Below are 17347 nucleotides of genomic sequence, written 5' to 3' on the forward strand. Positions count from 1 at the left end.
CTTTCTAAGTCACTTGCAGGGAAAGTTAGGGGGACTCATCCGTCACAAGGCAGAGGGCTCGAATAATTTAGGGCCAATCGATTTAAATCTTTCCCCTTTCTTCTTTTGAAAACTCTCCTGTCCTCCCCCTCAGCGCTCTCCCATCCTTCTCTGGAGTGAAAGCGGCTCTTGGGTCCGGCTCGTAATTGGCCGTGTCTGAGGCAGATTGGCCGCCGCTTTTCAGCTCGCAGGTGTGCATAGTAAAGGAGCCCAATCCTGAGCGCCTCCCCTGCATCGCTTTGTTCCCTTTTAGCGCTCCCCGCCGCGCAGAAAATTAGTGTTGCCGTCCTCTCCCCCCTCTTCTCCGCGGACTTTAACCCTTTCACCAAGCTTCACTATTCTCATGGAAATAGAAGAGTCCGCTTGGGCTAATCGGAGGCCCACGGGAGGGGTGCAGGGCGCGCAGGAACCATGAGATACACATCCCCATTTCTCTTTAACAGGCCAAATCCTCAAGCCTGGGTTTGTCCACGGTTGCATATCCTTACTCGGGGAGTCTGGTGATTTCTCTCCTTTAACACGAGTTATCACTCAGGTCAGTTCACTCAGGTGTGTCTGAACAACGCAACGAGCAAACATTATCATCGGGCTTTTTACAAAGTGCGCAACACATCTTCAACACAACAAAAACAAAAATAAAACCTGTTTGATCCCCGACAATTAACATTTACAGCTGACGTGGACACACAAACAGGAATGGAAATTTGGCCAGGCGTGTGCGTAAATGTTGGAGAGACTTCAAGCGGGAAGCCAGGATTTTCTCCTATACCGTGTGAGATCTCTTAGCAACAAGCAGTGAGGCTTCAACAAGTGGTTACCATGGTTTCCGCAGACCGGTAAGCAAGTGCGCGGGGAGATTACGACAATTAGCGGAAACTAACTAGAGTGGATTCACAAATGGTCCGAGAACAGTTTGATGGTCTGCGGTTTGTAATATTACCATAAAGAGTTCCGGTTTGTCTACAATCGATTACGTACATATAATGTCAGTACTGTATACAAGGAACCAAACATTAAAGGTTGCCATGGAAACTTGCGCGTATGTACCTGCATTCCGAGGGAAGCCTCTAGGCCGCGCCCGTTCCGCACGCACCATACACTCTCTCTCTCTCTCTCTCTCTCTCTCTCTCTCACACACACACACACACACACACACACACACACACACACACACACACACACATACACTCTCTCTCTCTCTCTCTCTCTCTCTCTCTCTCTCACACACACACACACACACACACACACACACACACACACACACACTCTCTCTCTCTCTCTCTCTCTCTCTCTCTCTCTCTCTCTCTCTCTCTCTCTCTCTCACACACATACACACAGCCAGGGAAGAGAAGGTGAGACAATGTGTGCCACTAAGCCTGATTTGTTCCATTGAGGGATTACAGACAGGAAGATATATCCTAACTCTTAAAAAAAAAATACTGGAATGGTCAAAAAGACAGGTCTTGACCTGCACTGATTCAGGCTCAGAGTGCCAATTTCCCAACGCCTACTAATTACACCTATTATTTAACAAATGAACTGAATTATGTATTCCCAGGCTTTGATTTGTGGTGGAATGTTAGTAAATGCTGTCCTTCACGGAGGGAAGAAAATCTTAATCCTTCCTAAATGAAATAATCACTAATATCATACATACATTTATGATATAAGAAGTAACAAACCTCTTACAATTTCTAAAAAGGGACCCTTTAAAAAGGAAAGAAATGGTTTATTAATCCTATAACTTTTAACAATATAATGAACCAATGCAAAATATAACTTAATTTTAATAGACATCTTAAATTTACAAAAATATATATTTTTTCTAGAAGTTATAAAACTTGACAATTTTATGGTTTAAATGGGTTTTACTGAGTAGTCTGATTTTTCTTGCAGGGTAATTCTAGTGGGTCTCACATTGTTACATTGGTACATTCAATCCACCTTCCTGCCCCCCTTTTTATTCAACCACAGTATTTCTTACCAAGGTAATTACCAAACTGTGCTAGTACTCTACTATGTTAAGTACAATGAATAAAACTTAAGATGTTGAAATTATAAAAGTGCCTTGTCTTAAATAACTATGATGTAAGTCATAAAAGACTTAAGGAAACAAACAAATTGGTTTTATTGAGAACACACACACACACACACACACACACACACACACACACACACACACACACACACACACACACACACACACACACACACACACACACCTCAATCACTTACTTGCACTATGTGTTGACAGACCTGCCCCAAATGCTGTTTGCACGCAGGTAAGTGAGTGGGCGTATTTTTTTCCCCTTCTCTTTTTAATAGAAGTGTTCCGGTTGGTTGAAATGCCACCAACGCTGTACGCATGCATTTTTGACTCACCCTCACACAACACAGCTGAACATCGCTCTCACGCAATAGCAGTGTAGCTGTGAGAGGCGGGGGAAAGATCTGACTGATAACGTCTGTTATGTCTGGCTGATATGGCTATGAGTGGACATCCATCCACAATCAATGACTGACAAATATAGGTGTTTAAGCAGCCATTAAAAAAAGAAAAACTTTATGACCAGAAATAACAAAAAAAAATTGTGTCCAGCATTATTGAGCTGTCCATAATAAGGAAACTAACAACTATTATATACAGAGGCGTCTCTTCACTTGTGGGAGGGAAGTTTCTGCCAAATCTTTCAACATTTGCTGTCAAGGATTGCATATTTTGTTACTGCCAGATTGGTGTGGATGGCATGTTGAGTTTGTGAGGTGCTGTGGTTGTTTAGAACATGGTTTGTGATCAGATCAGACACATGGGCTCATTGAAACATATAGACTTCAAATGACTGGCACTGTGCCACACACAAACACCGCCAATTCATTTGCCTCACCACTGGCAAGCTGCTGATATGTTACCACTATCAAGATAAGACAATTCCCCATGTAACAAATTATTTATGTCTATGTGTCAAGGTACTTGGTCTAGATATACACAAACTGTATGTAGAAGTTCTAGAGATTTAAATACATCCAAAATTGTTTGGTTGAATCCTTAGGTTTTTTCAAGAACATCCATAATAGAGATGCAAATTTAACCCTGAGATTTTACACAAAAGTGGAACCATGCTAAAATTATTTTTAAAAGAAGGCTTAGACTGAACAGAGAGCTTTCTACCTGAAGGTATGAGGTCAGAGCCCACCTTGGTGAGCAGCTGCTGAGGGCATTGACAAAGTATGTGTACATTAGACCAAGGCTAATGCAGCTAACAGTGTTTGCCAAGTGTGGAGAGAATGACTGACAACTAACACTAATGAGCCACACCCTGGACTAGACTGGTCCTGCAACAACGACATAGAGGGAGGACACACACACACACACACACACACACACACACACACACACACACACACACACACACACACACACACACACACACACACACTTCTACAAATCTACTTATTGAAACTGCATATTAACTAAAATTCACATCTACGCACACCTTTTGATCTTTTACATGGTGTGGATTATACTTACATATATACATGCATACGTACAATATACAAACACACACGCATACACACACATGGGTGTTAACAGTGTTTTCTACAAAACAAGAGATTCATTTTAGAGCCTAAAAAAATCTGTGACAAACCGGTCTGGCACACGAATGTCTGGCCGTTATCGTCACCAAACAAAGGCAGGGCAGTGGTGTGTTCCACTGATTAAAAGATATGGACATAGAAAATGCACTCTCAGGTGGGGGGAGATAAGCATTTGGCCCACACACCGAAGAGTTCTGAACAGCTGTGCTTAAAAAAAAGAAAGAAAGAAAGAAAGAAAGAAAAGCCGACAGACCATTCACTGCTGGAGAAGGCACCTCAAGAGCAGACCTCCCAAGAACACAAAGGTGATAAGACCATGTTTATCTCAACACATATTTCACTATCACACTTCTCTTCATTTAATCTGCCTATTCCATTTTTAATTTTACAGAAGTAAATAGATCACACTTCCTGTGGCTTACTTCAATGGAACTTTGGCAGTACCTATTTCTATTAGTTTTTCAGCATGGGAAATTCTGTGATGCCCATGAATTTAAAATGCTTGAACTGACATGTTGATTTAAAACAAGCAATTTTGGGAGGCAAAATACCTTGAAAATTTGAAACCGTTTCATTTGGAAACATTTGCCTCACTGCAGCACGGAGTGACATAAGTGAAAGCTGGCTGTGGGAAGTGAGAGACAGAGATTTAGTGTTAAATTGAAGTGGAATCACACTTAAACTCTGTGCAGTAAACCAGCAGGCATTCTGCTGCCCTCTACAGGCTAAATGAATAAACAACCACACAGTTCTAAGTTCTCAGAATGCAAGAAGGCACGAAGCTAACATTGGTTTCGGGTTAATCACATTTTATTTCAAAAAATGAATCCACAGTATATAGTGGTGGATCCACTGAATTGGGAGAAAAATAAAAATGAAATAGGATCTATGGACTGATTGTAGAACTGATTGTATCCAGTATTTAACTAAATAAATTGAGAAGTATCAACTGAAAAACAAAGTGTTTAAACATTTTATCAGACAAACTAACACAATTTCAATCTATCAATCAATTTTTCCAACTCACAACTTTGTTCTTACTTCAATACAGAAATATTGGCATTTTAGGACAAAGTGCAATCCATTAACAATTCAGTGCTGATTTTTTGACTGTTGGTTATCATTAAACTGAAGAATTATCTTCCATTCTGCAAATCACTTTTTAAAAAATCTGAGAAAATTATCTGTATCACAAAAGGAAAAAACAAACAAACCCACAAACATTTCTGTATTAGATAAGAAAACATTGGGGTAACACTTACATACTTAGTAAAACATTTCCATTAACCCCATCTTCAACAAGTTGTGAGAAAAATCAGTCACATTTATTCTGGCCATTGTTTTCATTTGTGATATTTTACCTTAGCAGCAAAAAGAATCAAGAGACATCAATAACAAGGAATATAAACAAAGAACCCAACAAACAGTAAAAGGAAATCCCATGGTGAACAGGTTTCTAATATAACCATTTCTCCGTTCCCAGAGCTAAGGAAATTTATAAAGGAAATCAGGGAAGCCTATGATCATATACAGTGAATGATAATATCATCAATCATTGAGATAAGGGGTCCCCGTTAAAATTCTCTTTTTTTGGTCCTTCAGTTTAGGCCACTACAGCATGTCTCCACTTACTATTTGCTTAAAGAGTCTACCAACACTGTGTCCCAACACTGTGAAACCTGCTGCTTTAAACAACTGATCTCAAAAAGAGATCAACATTTAAAATCACTTAAAATGATTTCATTCCTAATGTACAAGTAGATTTCATACAAGCAAAGCAGCAAGTTTCGCAGAGCATTAGAAGCCTCAGCTCCTCACTGTCTTGTGGCAGGTTTACTCAGCCTTCTTCTTCACTGCTGGACTGACATTCCAGTAGTACAGTATTTGAGCAGCGATCAGGCCATTACAGCTTGATGAAATGATGTAAGAAAGAATCATCAGCGAGTCACCCGTCTCCTACAGAAACAAACAGGGAAATACAATGTTAGTTATTTTTGTTCCAAATAAGTATTACATAATTATCAATGGCAGCAGTTCTTTAAACTCATTTACCCAGACTATCAGGGTGTCTGTAGGCATCAAGGTATAAATTTAGTACTTTTTCCAAATTTAATTGAATTACAAATATGCAGTAATTATATACAAAGACTATTAAAAAAAACTTCTACCACAGAAGTTAGTCTGTTTTTACAGCACAGCATGCAGATTCGTTGGCAGAAAAGTTTGAACTAGCGAGAGTATTTACTTTTAGCCAAATTTGTATTACATTTTTTAAACCGACACATTGTTATGCATGCTCTCAGCTTGAATGTGACATCTCTGTTTGAATGAATTGTTAATGTGTGTCTAGGTCCATTTTTACTTATTTAAAAAACCCTCAAAAGAATCGAAATTATTTGCCATAGCAACAAAATTTCGTTTTGCCTAGCAACAGACTAGAATATAATCATAGAGTATTACTGTAGATCGCACAGAAAAATCTAAATGTTTCTGGAAGAAAGTTAGAGTCTGAACAGGGTCACTGAAGAACTTGAGCATTAAGGGCTTGCTTGAGGGATGTAAATATAGCAACTTTGAAGCACTATAGCTCCAAATCAACAGACCAAAGTATTAACCAGGGCCACCAATGCTCATATATTTCCTACATACCTGATTATACATAAGTAAGCAAGACAAGCAGCTGGAGAAATCTAGAAGCCTACCTGCACTGTAGTGAATATACGTGCCAGGGAACCAGCAAACAGCAGAAACACAGAAATAGCTGACAGCTGTCCTGTGTGACCGTTACTATAGTTGATACTCGCCTGAATGAGCTGTAAACAAAAAGCAGGGTGATTTAATGCTTTTAGTTTATGGCTTTCCAAATGCAATACCTTTCGGCATAATTCGCTTTATCAATCAATGGTAAAGCGGTCACCCACCCTTCCAAAAATTATAGCTGGCACGTTGGAGGCTTGCATGATGGTTACAACAGACATGGGGGTGATAGGAGAAATAAGGACAGCCAACAAGCCAAAATAGATGACGAGAAAGGCCAATCCTGCAAATAATCACATAGAAAATTCTTCGTATTATTATTATTATTATTATTATTATTATTATTATTATTATTATTATTATTATTATTATCAACATCATCATCATCTGGTACCTTTAACTGTGCTTCCTTTATAATGCTGGATAAGAAATGCAAGTGTCACTGACTGCAACATGAGAAACAATGCTTCACCCCAGGCACTGTGAATAAAAAAACATATAAAATGAATGAAAAATTAAAACAGGGCCACTGATGGGTCACGTGTGTGTGTGTGTGTGTGTGTATAACTCTGACAAGGCTGTGGTATGTAAGCGAGTTTCATGCTGAAATGTCACAGCTCTGGTATAAAAATGTATTATCCAAAACATTTAGTCAACAGCAGTCCTGTGGTAAGGGTAAGGACTGGGTGATGATTAACAGAGTAAGCTGAGCTATGATTTGTAGCTGTACTGTTACAAAGGTAAACTAACTAGGTTAATGTGAACCTGGCGGGTGGATAAAACTGTAACATTAACATACATCATCTTTAACATTTCAAATAGAAGCTTGAAAGGAAAATCAAGTCACACTGGCCATTGCTTTCAATCATGATATTTTACCTTAACTAGAATGATTCAGGACATGTTTAACGATTAAAGCTGGACAGAATAGGAATTGATGCCTATGATCTAATAGAGTAAATGGAAATATCATTAATCACTGAGACAAGGGAACCCTAATAATATATTTTTTGGTCTTACAGTAGTGTATACAGTAGGTTTGTGGGAAACTGCATCAGTGTGGACGCTCTGGCCTACCTGAATGGAAAGCCTTTGGCGATACTGTAGACCATAGTGCCTGTGATGGCCAGAAGCTCCAGCATCATAGATTTAAAACTCAATCCTTCTGCACTTTTAGCACCAATCACTTTCAAGATCTGAGGCAATTTCACTGTGCGGAACAAGGGTGGCAACCATAACATGTTATGCTATAACTAGGACAGGGATTAAATAAATAAGAAAAATAAATAAAAATGTGCAAGCAGAGTCTTTTCCTTACCAAGTACAGAGCCAAGGATGATTCCAATGCCTAAACCTTTGCTAATTATTATCTTCAGACAGTCCACTGAGGGGAGCAATAAAAATATAAGATATATAGTATAAATGTATACAGTATAAAAGACATAATATATAAAAGACACTTTGTTTATTGCAGGATAAAATGATTTGTATACGGACTTGAGGCAACCAATGAAAACGTGCCCTGTGTTAAGCCACACCTCTAATACACACAACATACACAACAATCCAAGTCATTAAATATACGTTAGCGTGGAAACAGCATTTATTTAAAATAAACAAACAGCCACTTTGATACTTTACAAAACGATTTAATTGATTAATGCGACTAATTCACCCTCATGAACTCTATTATGGGATTAGTAAAGTGACTGCTAACGTTAGCAGGCTAGAAACAAATACAGGTTTCACATATCATTCAAATCGAATCCGAATTGTACAATTCGGATTCGATTTGAATGATATGTGAAGCTTGTATATGTATATATATTCGACAATTTAATTCCACAGTGATCCTTCTTACCATGCAGAAAATTAAAATTCAGGAAGAATTCGTCGTAACATTTTTCTGGCATTAAATAATTCACCAGAATGTCTTTGAAAGGCTCCATGAATGATGCAGTTACAGCTTTCTCGGATGTCGCCATTGTGTCGGATGTGAAACTGTTTCCTTTCTTCTCTCAAACCGACTTTACGGTTATTCGGTCGTGCTACAGGCGGTCAGCAAGAAAAGTTCAGAATCATTATGAAACGTATTGTGTCACTTATTTTAAACGACACCGAGGAAGTGAGCAGGAGTTCAGACATTTAGTAGGCGGGTGCATTTTCTTCTTCTGGTAGACTTTCTACAGGTTTACACGCAACTACATCGTATTACTGCCTCTCTGCGTTTCAAAAGGGTACTTACTTTACTTACATTTACTACCTAACATTTAGACATGTAAACAAACACGATTCGATTCATCCCAGTGAGTCAACACCTTTAATTCCGTTAAAAAAGAAAAGATCCTGGAGAAACGTTGTCTCATTTCACCCCTTGCTCAGGGGCCCAACAGTGGCAGCTTGGTGGACATGGGACTGAACTCACAACCTTCCAATTAGTAGCCCAACACCTTAACCACTAGGCTACCACATGAGTTTAAGTGATATATTCTCTTTAAAACATGGCTAAGGCCACCAAAAGTCTACTTTAACTGAATGATATATCTCGTTTGCTCACGACCGACATGTCCCAGTCCGATTATATCGGTCACAAACTAGTTGGTTTAGATTGTACTGAACCACATGTCCCAGTTTGTCGGGAATCAATACAGCTCTCTGAAACAAGACTCGTTCAGTAAAAGGTGTATTCAATATGTCCAACCACTGACTCCTTCACAGACCACAAAGATAAGATCAGATTCTTACTTGTCTGTTCTTCAATAATTTACCAACAGACGCAAACTTCCTACATTCCGTCTAGTTATAGAAATAGTGAATGTGATGGTGCCAAGATAAACTGCACAGTAACCTATATTTGGTTGGTGTTGAGGTGGTAAATCCTGAAAGCAATCTTATGGACCTAAGGAACATAACACATCTTTTTAATGTTTTTGACACATTATTTTAAAGAGTAAACAACAAATGCGTCTGCATGACACTGCATCCACCATCCATCAGTTTGGGTGGATTATAGCTCATCAGACCAAGCTGGTTTTATGAGCAACTTCAAATTACACCCTTGTCTTGATGTCTCCAGTCTGTTTGGCTGCTATGAATCTGTATCTGCTATCAGTTTGACAATTGCTGTATTGAGTGCAGATACACATTTTCTCCATTTAAGTTCTATTTTCCACTTTTTTTTAAACAGTATAGTGTGGTATAAATTAGCTGTGTACGAGTCTCCTTTGTCATATTTATTTGCAAAACTCAATACAAAAATGTTTAAAGGAAATAAGGAAAAGAGAAAAGAAAGGAAATTGTAGGAAGGATGAATTTCCTGTCACCTTTAGGTGTTAACATATACAAATACACACGCACACAATTAAGGAATCAGGAATCTTAAGTAACAAATACATCATATCAATACATTAGATCACTTTGTACTCTGACTCAACATCTTACCACCTATATATTTTGTAACCATATATTTGATCTAAATAACTGCATAAACTACTGTGTAATCAGAATAACATCATACAAGTAATAGACAAATTTGATTAGCATACTGAAGTAAACTTAATTATAATTAGTGATTAACATCCTAGTCTGACAATTACTTTAGATGGTGATAATGATTATAATAATAATCGGTTATTATATAATAACAGGTTTAGCTACTTCACCATAAGTGCTATAAGTTCTGTTCCACTTAAAAATTGCATCCATATAATTAGTTCCCTTTTTTTATACTCTCTAGTCCTCCTCAAATCAGACTGATATAACTGTCCAATTTACATTTGAGTCATTTCTTTCATCACATTGGACCCTTGAATGTTATTCACAATGCAATCGCAAGTGCACAATTCTTGGACAGTATTCTTAAATCGGTTCTGGCTTTTCATCAAGTACAGACATTTATGAAGTACAGATTTTTAGCACAGTGTTTCCATCCAGACAAGCAAAAACAGGGAAAAGCACTTCTCTGAAGGTTTCTGAAAATGTGTAGATATGGAACCTGCTTTTAGCATTGTAGAAGGACACTTGTCCTTCTTCATAGTCCACATAAACCCCAACCACCTGAAGTGGTACAGAATTTGGTAGATCGATATGGGGATCAGTGCATACCCGGATACTCTCAGGCCTGTTACATATAGTCCAGTACCCTGTTTCTGGAACAATGTGGAAACGTCCTTTTCTTTGAGCAGATGCAGCTGTTACCCCTAACCTCCATTTTTCTATTGCCTGCACCTTCACCTCCCAGTAGTGTCTTCCAGTGGACAATCTGTTGAGCCCTAGGACAAAGGGCTGCTTATCAAATTTTTGAGAGTTTTCAAACTGCTGTAGTTCAGGGGGCTCTTGCAATTCATACACTTCAAGTTTGTCTTCTGACACATACAGCCAGGGGAAGCATGAACTGGAATCCAGATGCACATCAACTGGTGCAGCACAACAGATTTCATTAATATATTACTAGCTGATTAATGCAATATATTAATATTTGTTTGTTTAATGCTTACCTGTAGCACTCTGAATCCACTGCCAAACTTCAAGGAAAATAAGATTTTTATTCAAACATGTCATAATGTTTGCAGCAATTTAATAACAACATTATATATTGTCTTTCCTACCTGAATTCGGAATATATTTCTGGCTGCCTAAAACGCAAATGTAAAAAAACATTATGTCCATCAGAAACACTGTTCACCATTGAAAAAGAATTAGAGCCCTTACTTGTTTTCCATGTTCTCTGCTTAGCTGCCAACCACAGTTTTGAAACATTTTCCTGAAAGGAAAAAAAAAATGCAATTTAAAAAAATGTGTTATTCTTCCAATGTCATGCTTGATTATCCTTTTTTACATTGAATAAAATATATTAGACTCACCTCAGTGTCATGTGAGAGAAGAGACCATGCCACAAACTCCAGCAAGGGAAGAACTTCATCTAGCTTTCTGTGCTTTTTTCCGTGTTTAGTAAGAATATGCTTTAGCTCTCCATCTGTCAGACATAAGTTCTGTGTATGTGACAGACAGACAGCCAGACACACACACACACACACACACACACACACACACACACACACACACACACACACACACACACACACACACACACACACACACACACACACACACACACACACAGAGTTATTCAGTTACATCAAGTCAACTTCAGGCATTATGTTTTACAGTTAGTTTTTATTTCTAACCTCTGTGACAGCCTGTAATTCTTGTGCCCAAATCATGATTCTTTCACTGTCTTTTGAAATATCACACACATCTATTTTCTTCATTTCTGTAGTCTCTGCTTTCATGAAAGCTTTCTTTGTCACTCCTCTTGACATATTGAGCATGTCCAGTTCTTTGGCCCATGACAGAATGAGATTCTTGCTGCTCTCTACATCAACCGGCACACAGTCTTCTCCTGAAACTTGGTTGTACCTTTGCAGTGTGCTTTTATTTCTGTCCTGAGGGTCAAAAAATGGACATACTGTTGTGGCCCCCTGCACTTTTCACAGTCAAACTATATTAATTATATCTGCATAAACTAATAAATAAAAAATGGTGTTGTACCTTGCTGATGTCCTCTAGCTCCTTGGCCATGTCTGTGAGCAACTGAAAACATTCCCCAAGGCTTTGAATTTGCACCAGGTCAGACTAAAGCAGATAGAGTTCCTTTTAAAATGGGTTTATTACAACAAGAGTTTTACTCTAGCATAAAACACAATGTTGAAATGGGATAATTCCCCTGAGGGTTCTATGTTTGGTCCACTGGGGAAACCCATAGGGTTCTGTGTTGAGATCTATTGAAGATCTATTGAAGATCTATTTGCAAGCAAAACATTAGCAAATATTTGTTACAAGGAAATATTAGTTTTCAATTTTTATAAAGGTTTTAGTGAATAAATAACCCAGTGTGTTTCCTTATTTTGTGTTTATGAGAAATGTGACAACATCTTGTTTGATAGCAGAATAAACCACTCATAATTCATTAACTTTAATAAGTCATTAACCAAAGTCACGATACAGCAGCATAGCCAGTGCATCTCATAGCAATTTAAATGGGAGTTTATAAAGACCAATACTTATGTATATTTGGAAATACAACTGAAAACAAGTTCATAAACTAAAACTACCTTATTATTACTGAGAGTCGGCTTATTCCAAGGCACAGAATGTGCAGCTGTTGTCTTCTCTTGGAATTCCTTTGTAAGTTTTGATGGCATGCTTTGCCAGTCAATGGGAAACATTGTCTAAGGGAAAGAAGAAGTTTTAAATTCATTGACTTACTTAATGTACATATGAATTACAAGTAAATAATAATGGAATAAGTAGACTATGCTACATAGACTAAGTTTACATATCAAACAACAGAAATCTCATTTATAAAGTAAACATATGATTGTAAGTGTGAATAGACATCACACAAGATAATTGACTTTAATTTAGGTGGATATTCTGCTGAAACATATTCATTTTAAATCCTACCTTAGAGACTGGTTGTGACTTTTCAGCCATAGAGTAGTTTCTTCTTTAATAAAATACAATTTCAGTACTAATATTAAATAAGACAATTGAATTAAGAGAATTGTGTTTATATCATGTTTTGATAATTAGAATTGAACATACCGTTTGTTCTCTGTTCCTTGTTCGATGTTCTGTGAAGCATTGAAGTATGTTCCAGTAACTGGAATATAAAATGTTATAGGTGCAAAGGTTACTTACAATACAGCCTGATTGCAGAGTGCTATAATTTGTTAAAAATTTTGTCCTAGGGAGTATTAAAAAAGATGTTATTTCACAAATGTAACTGAATATCTAATGTTTAAGCTAAATAATCCTTACTTTAACTCTTAATGATTCTTTTCATTAAAGATCTACAGTAAATAGGAACTAGTTTTAGACATTCACTGTGTGGTTACATTTTTCTGATATACTGTAGATAGAAAAGATATAAGTTCTAAAGATGTTATATACTATATAAGCAAAATATATAAGCTATAAGCCCTTAAAAATAATCATTAAAAATAATCATTACTCAGCAGACTTTTACTCATCATCTAAAACATTTACACTCTGTTATGTTTATTTGTACAGGCCTACTTAAACACACATGTTGATCTTCACAATTTGTCAAAACCTGGTCCAACTGTATACTCAAAGTAGTATATGGTGAATTGTCTAATAGACGCACATAGAGAAAATGCTATTTTGGCTCATGCAGGTTTCTGCAATAAAATGCAGTAGGGAAATGCTTCTGCTTAAGATCACAGATGTTACACACAATATGGCCAAAAGTATGTAGACTCCCGACCATCATTCCCAGATGTGCTTTTTGAAAATCCAATTACAAAGTCGATGCCTTGCTGCCTACATAGCTACTTTAAAAAAAACAACAACAAAGGAAAAAAGTTAGGATCCTGAGCTCAAACTGAATGCCATCTTTAGTGCTGGTAGAAAGGAAACAGTTTGTGAACTATTAGTACTAATGCTATTTCATAAAATTGTATTTTTGTACCAATTTATTTTAGACAAATAAAAAAAGCTTGGAAATAATATCTCAGCCTGTGTTTCAGCAGCTGACAGCTTGGGACTAGGGGTTTTGACTCCCTCCTCCCTTTATATTTTTCCATGTCAACCAATAGTTTAACAATTTCAGTACAACATGCAGATACAGTAATTGTGTCAGAACAATAACACTGAGTAGGATGCAGGTTTAGGTTAACAAAAGGTTTTATTTTACAAAAGGCAAACAGTCCAAACAATAGAAAGACTTTAGAAAACAGGGACAAGTCAATAAATCAGCAAACAGTGCAACAAACAGGTAGAGTGAAAAACCCGGATCAAAAGTCATATCATAATCTAAAATGATAACACAGAAACAAAGCTTGGTGTAGACTCTTGGAAGAACTCTTGGGAAACTGAACACCTACTCAATGTGGCTGAAAGTAAAGTGGTTATAGATGTTTACAGTGCAAGTGAGACAATAGGTAACAATTGTAATCACAAGTCTGTTGACTGTAGACTAGATCTGGAATTTAGATCAACAACTGGAGCAACACAACAGATTTCATTAACATACTACTAGCTGATTAATATTTGTTTGCTTGTTTTGTTAATCATTACCTGAGGCACTCTGCCAAACTTCATAAAAAGGTATTATTATTATTATTATTATTATTATTATTATTATTATTATTATTATTATTATTATTATTATTATTATTATGTTCTGATCTACTGTATGTGTGCATCAATCTTGAATTATGTACTGTATTTCAAAACAATAATTCCTACCTGAATAAGGGATATATTTCTGTCTGCCTGAAATACACCGCTGTGAAAGAATAGAAACACTTACTTGTCTTCCATTCTCTCTGCTTTGATGGCAAACATATTTTTGAAACATCCTGGAAGAAAAATGAGTTCAAACTCTTAAAATATTGTAAAAAAATTATTTATTATCACAAGAGTTAAAAGTTGAAACCTCACCATCAGTAAGACATAAGTTCTGTGTATGTGACAGACAGACAGACAGACAGACAGACAGATACACACACACACACACACACACACACACACACACACACACACACACACACACACACACACACACACACACACACACACAAACACACACACACACACCAAAGTTATTCGGTTGCTTCGTCAACTTCAGGCATTATGTTTTACAATTAGATTTTATTAATTAATTAAGTTAATTAATCGATTGATTGATTAATTAATTCATTATAATGTATTATTATTATTGTTATTATTATTTATTACAATTAGTTTTTATTTCTAACCTTTGTGACAGCCTGTAACTCCTGTGCCAAATTCATGATCCTTTCACTGTCTTTTGAAATATCACACACAATAAGTGTATTTTATTTTAATTAACTATGCATTGAAATTTGCAAGATTTTTCTAGTAATAAACTTGCATTATTCTGTATACACTAATAAATGTCATGTAACTTGCTGATATCTTCCAGCTCCTTGGCCATGTATGTGAGAAACTGGAAACATTCTCCAAGGCACCAGGTCAGGATAAATCAGACATAGTGACTTCCATTTCCAGTCATAATAGGTATTAAATAACAGACAACAGAACAATAACAGCTCTGGAATCATGAATCATGACAGAAGATGGCGCAGTTTGTCTGCAGTTCAGTAACTCAGTGCAAACGCTATTTTGCCCCCAGCGGGTTTCCATAGGAGTAATAACAAAAGGCTGCTAGTGAGTCTGTATCTATTACCATATGAATTATTTAAACTTGACACACTAATTCGGCAAGGGGATGTCTGTGGAGTTTAGGATTAAGAAGACCGAGTGTGCGGAAGTCAGTGAGGTGATTTTGGGTGAGCCGTATTGTGTGTCTGTGCTGAAACATGGCTACTGCATCAGCCAGGCTGATGGCTCTGTTCGGGCAGACGGCAGCATTACCTTAATAACAGGACCACAAACTATACTGGTGGATACGGGAGGGCCATGGGACCGAGACTTTCTGCTCTCTAAACTGAAAGAAAGAGGATTGTCACCTGCTGATGTTAGTTTTGTGGTCGGTACACACGGTCACTCCGACCACGTGGGCAACTTAAACTTGTTTACAAGAGCAACAGTAGTCGTGGGGTGTGACGTCAGCCAGGGGGACAGATACATACCGAACATGCTGGCAGAGGGGTCACCCTACCCCATCGACCCATATGTAAGACATACACACACCTCTACAGTGAAGTAATACTGTGTTTTTAGTCTCAACAATAGCTTGCTTGCTTGCTTATTTATTTATTTATTTATTTACTTACTTACTTACTTACTTACTTACTTATTTATTTATTATTGTTATTGATAATTATTAATAATTTATAAAAAAAAATACACACTATAAATTATTGTTATTTATAGCATGATTATATATTTTTTTCTACAGGAAAACCTGACCGTTTTTACACTTTTCATATTAAAAAACTTTCTCTGATCACTCCATCGTATGTGTAGCTGTGTGACGTCAGCTTGTGACTAGAATAATAAAAGATGTTATCACCAGTTATCAAATTAGCAAATAGAGTCACTAAACATATTACAAATGGTACAATATGCACATTTGTGTGTGTTTTTTTAAGGTGATGTTTTAGTCAAGGACCAAAGACTAAATTTATTATTTCATTTTTCTATTGTTTGTATTGTAATGAGAAAATGAAAATGGTTAATGGAAAAAAATTAGGAAATTTCTTTCGATTGGACCAAAAACAGATTTAGGTCAAAAGGATCAAACAGAACCGGGATGAATTTGGTTATGAACAACACAGTAAGTATCTAACAAGGAAAATGTGTCTGACACCTTGAACAGACGCTGCACAAAGCTTACTGTGGGTTTTGCAGGGTGTCTGTTGATGACTAATATTTATATGCTAGTGTTAAGTAGAAGAGTTCAAGGCCAGAATTCTTGCTTAGACCTCCAAACAAAACTGAAACTGTATTCAATTTATGCCAGACATCTTTCAAAGATTTCTGTCAGGTTTGTGACACTTTCACTGTCAGTTTTGTTTATCATGGAGCTTAATTCAGAAATCTTCATTATCCACCAGGTGTCCATCATCCCTACACCTGGCCATACAGGACGTGATGTCAGTGTTCTTGTTAAGGGAACAGTTGTGGGACAAGTTCTCGTGGCTGGGGACCTGTTTGAGTGTTGCACTGATGAAGGCTCATGGAGGGAGCTTAGCGAGAACCCAGAGGTGCAGGATGTTAGTCGGCAGACTGCTTTAAAGACTGCCAATGTGATCATTCCTGGACATGGAGCACCGTTCAGGGTGTTCAGGGATTCAGGAGACTGAGAACCAAAAAATGGGTCCAAAACAATGAAATATATTTGGGCCTGGGGTGCAGACCATGTCTAATCTTAGACATTCATTGAAAAGTCATAGGAATATTAATTAAAAAAAGATAATATGCATTATTGTATAATTGT

At 37.1% G+C, this 17347-nt stretch overlaps 3 protein-coding genes across 3 annotated transcripts; 1 reads left to right on the forward strand and 2 right to left on the reverse strand.

Annotated features, from left to right (window-relative positions):
- Positions 1-4428: 4428 nt before the first annotated feature.
- Positions 4429-8572, reverse strand: mpdu1b (mannose-P-dolichol utilization defect 1b). The gene is made up of 7 exons (XM_027168991.2): positions 8255-8572; positions 7712-7777; positions 7471-7603; positions 6788-6873; positions 6558-6676; positions 6339-6449; positions 4429-5592 (listed from the first exon to the last, which is right to left on the reverse strand). Exons 1-7 carry the CDS (start codon positions 8376-8378, stop codon positions 5470-5472), a joined length of 762 nt encoding a protein of 253 aa, XP_027024792.1. The 5' UTR covers positions 8379-8572; the 3' UTR covers positions 4429-5469.
- Positions 8573-10287: 1715 nt separating this feature from the next.
- Positions 10288-13065, reverse strand: LOC113657368 (butyrophilin subfamily 3 member A1-like). The gene is made up of 10 exons (XM_027169093.2): positions 13000-13065; positions 12859-12901; positions 12507-12623; positions 11944-12027; positions 11580-11837; positions 11256-11384; positions 11104-11155; positions 11001-11027; positions 10890-10916; positions 10288-10808 (listed from the first exon to the last, which is right to left on the reverse strand). The coding sequence occupies exons 2-10, from the start codon at positions 12886-12888 to the stop codon at positions 10288-10290; spliced, it is 1245 nt and encodes a 414-aa protein (XP_027024894.2). The 5' UTR covers positions 12889-12901; positions 13000-13065.
- A 2469-nt stretch (positions 13066-15534) lies between these two features.
- mblac1 (metallo-beta-lactamase domain containing 1) lies at positions 15535-17332 on the forward strand. The gene is made up of 2 exons (XM_027169570.2): positions 15535-16081; positions 16965-17332. Exons 1-2 carry the CDS (start codon positions 15674-15676, stop codon positions 17211-17213), a joined length of 657 nt encoding a protein of 218 aa, XP_027025371.1. The 5' UTR covers positions 15535-15673; the 3' UTR covers positions 17214-17332.
- The last annotated feature ends 15 nt before the right edge of the window (positions 17333-17347 follow it).

The sequence above is a fragment of the Tachysurus fulvidraco genome, chromosome 1, assembly GCF_022655615.1.
Source record: "Tachysurus fulvidraco isolate hzauxx_2018 chromosome 1, HZAU_PFXX_2.0, whole genome shotgun sequence".
Lineage (NCBI taxonomy): Eukaryota > Metazoa > Chordata > Actinopteri > Siluriformes > Bagridae > Tachysurus > Tachysurus fulvidraco.

What these genes read in the sequence shown, in the direction of transcription:
- mpdu1b (XM_027168991.2), bottom strand. Translation starts at nt 8,378, where the DNA reads ATGGCGACATCCGAGAAAGCTGTAACTGCATCATTCATGGAGCCTTTC. An exon ending in GAATTTTAATTTTCTGCATG is followed by an intron (nt 7,778 to 8,254) that starts GTAAGAAGGATC and finishes TGCTCCCCTCAG; the next exon opens with TGGACTGTCTGAAGATAATA. An exon ending in TAAAGGAAGCACAGTTAAAG is followed by an intron (nt 6,677 to 6,787) that starts GTACCAGATGAT and finishes GATTATTTGCAG; the next exon opens with GATTGGCCTTTCTCGTCATC.
- LOC113657368 (XM_027169093.2), bottom strand. Translation starts at nt 12,888, where the DNA reads ATGGCTGAAAAGTCACAACCAGTCTCTAAG. An exon ending in AGTCACAACCAGTCTCTAAG is followed by an intron (nt 12,624 to 12,858) that starts GTAGGATTTAAA and finishes TCTTTCCCTTAG; the next exon opens with ACAATGTTTCCCATTGACTG. An exon ending in TTCTCTCACATGACACTGAG is followed by an intron (nt 11,156 to 11,255) that starts GTGAGTCTAATA and finishes TTTTCCTTTCAG; the next exon opens with GAAAATGTTTCAAAACTGTG.
- mblac1 (XM_027169570.2), top strand. Translation starts at nt 15,674, where the DNA reads ATGTCTGTGGAGTTTAGGATTAAGAAGACCGAGTGTGCGGAAGTCAGT. An exon ending in CCTACCCCATCGACCCATAT is followed by an intron (nt 16,082 to 16,964) that starts GTAAGACATACA and finishes ATTATCCACCAG; the next exon opens with GTGTCCATCATCCCTACACC.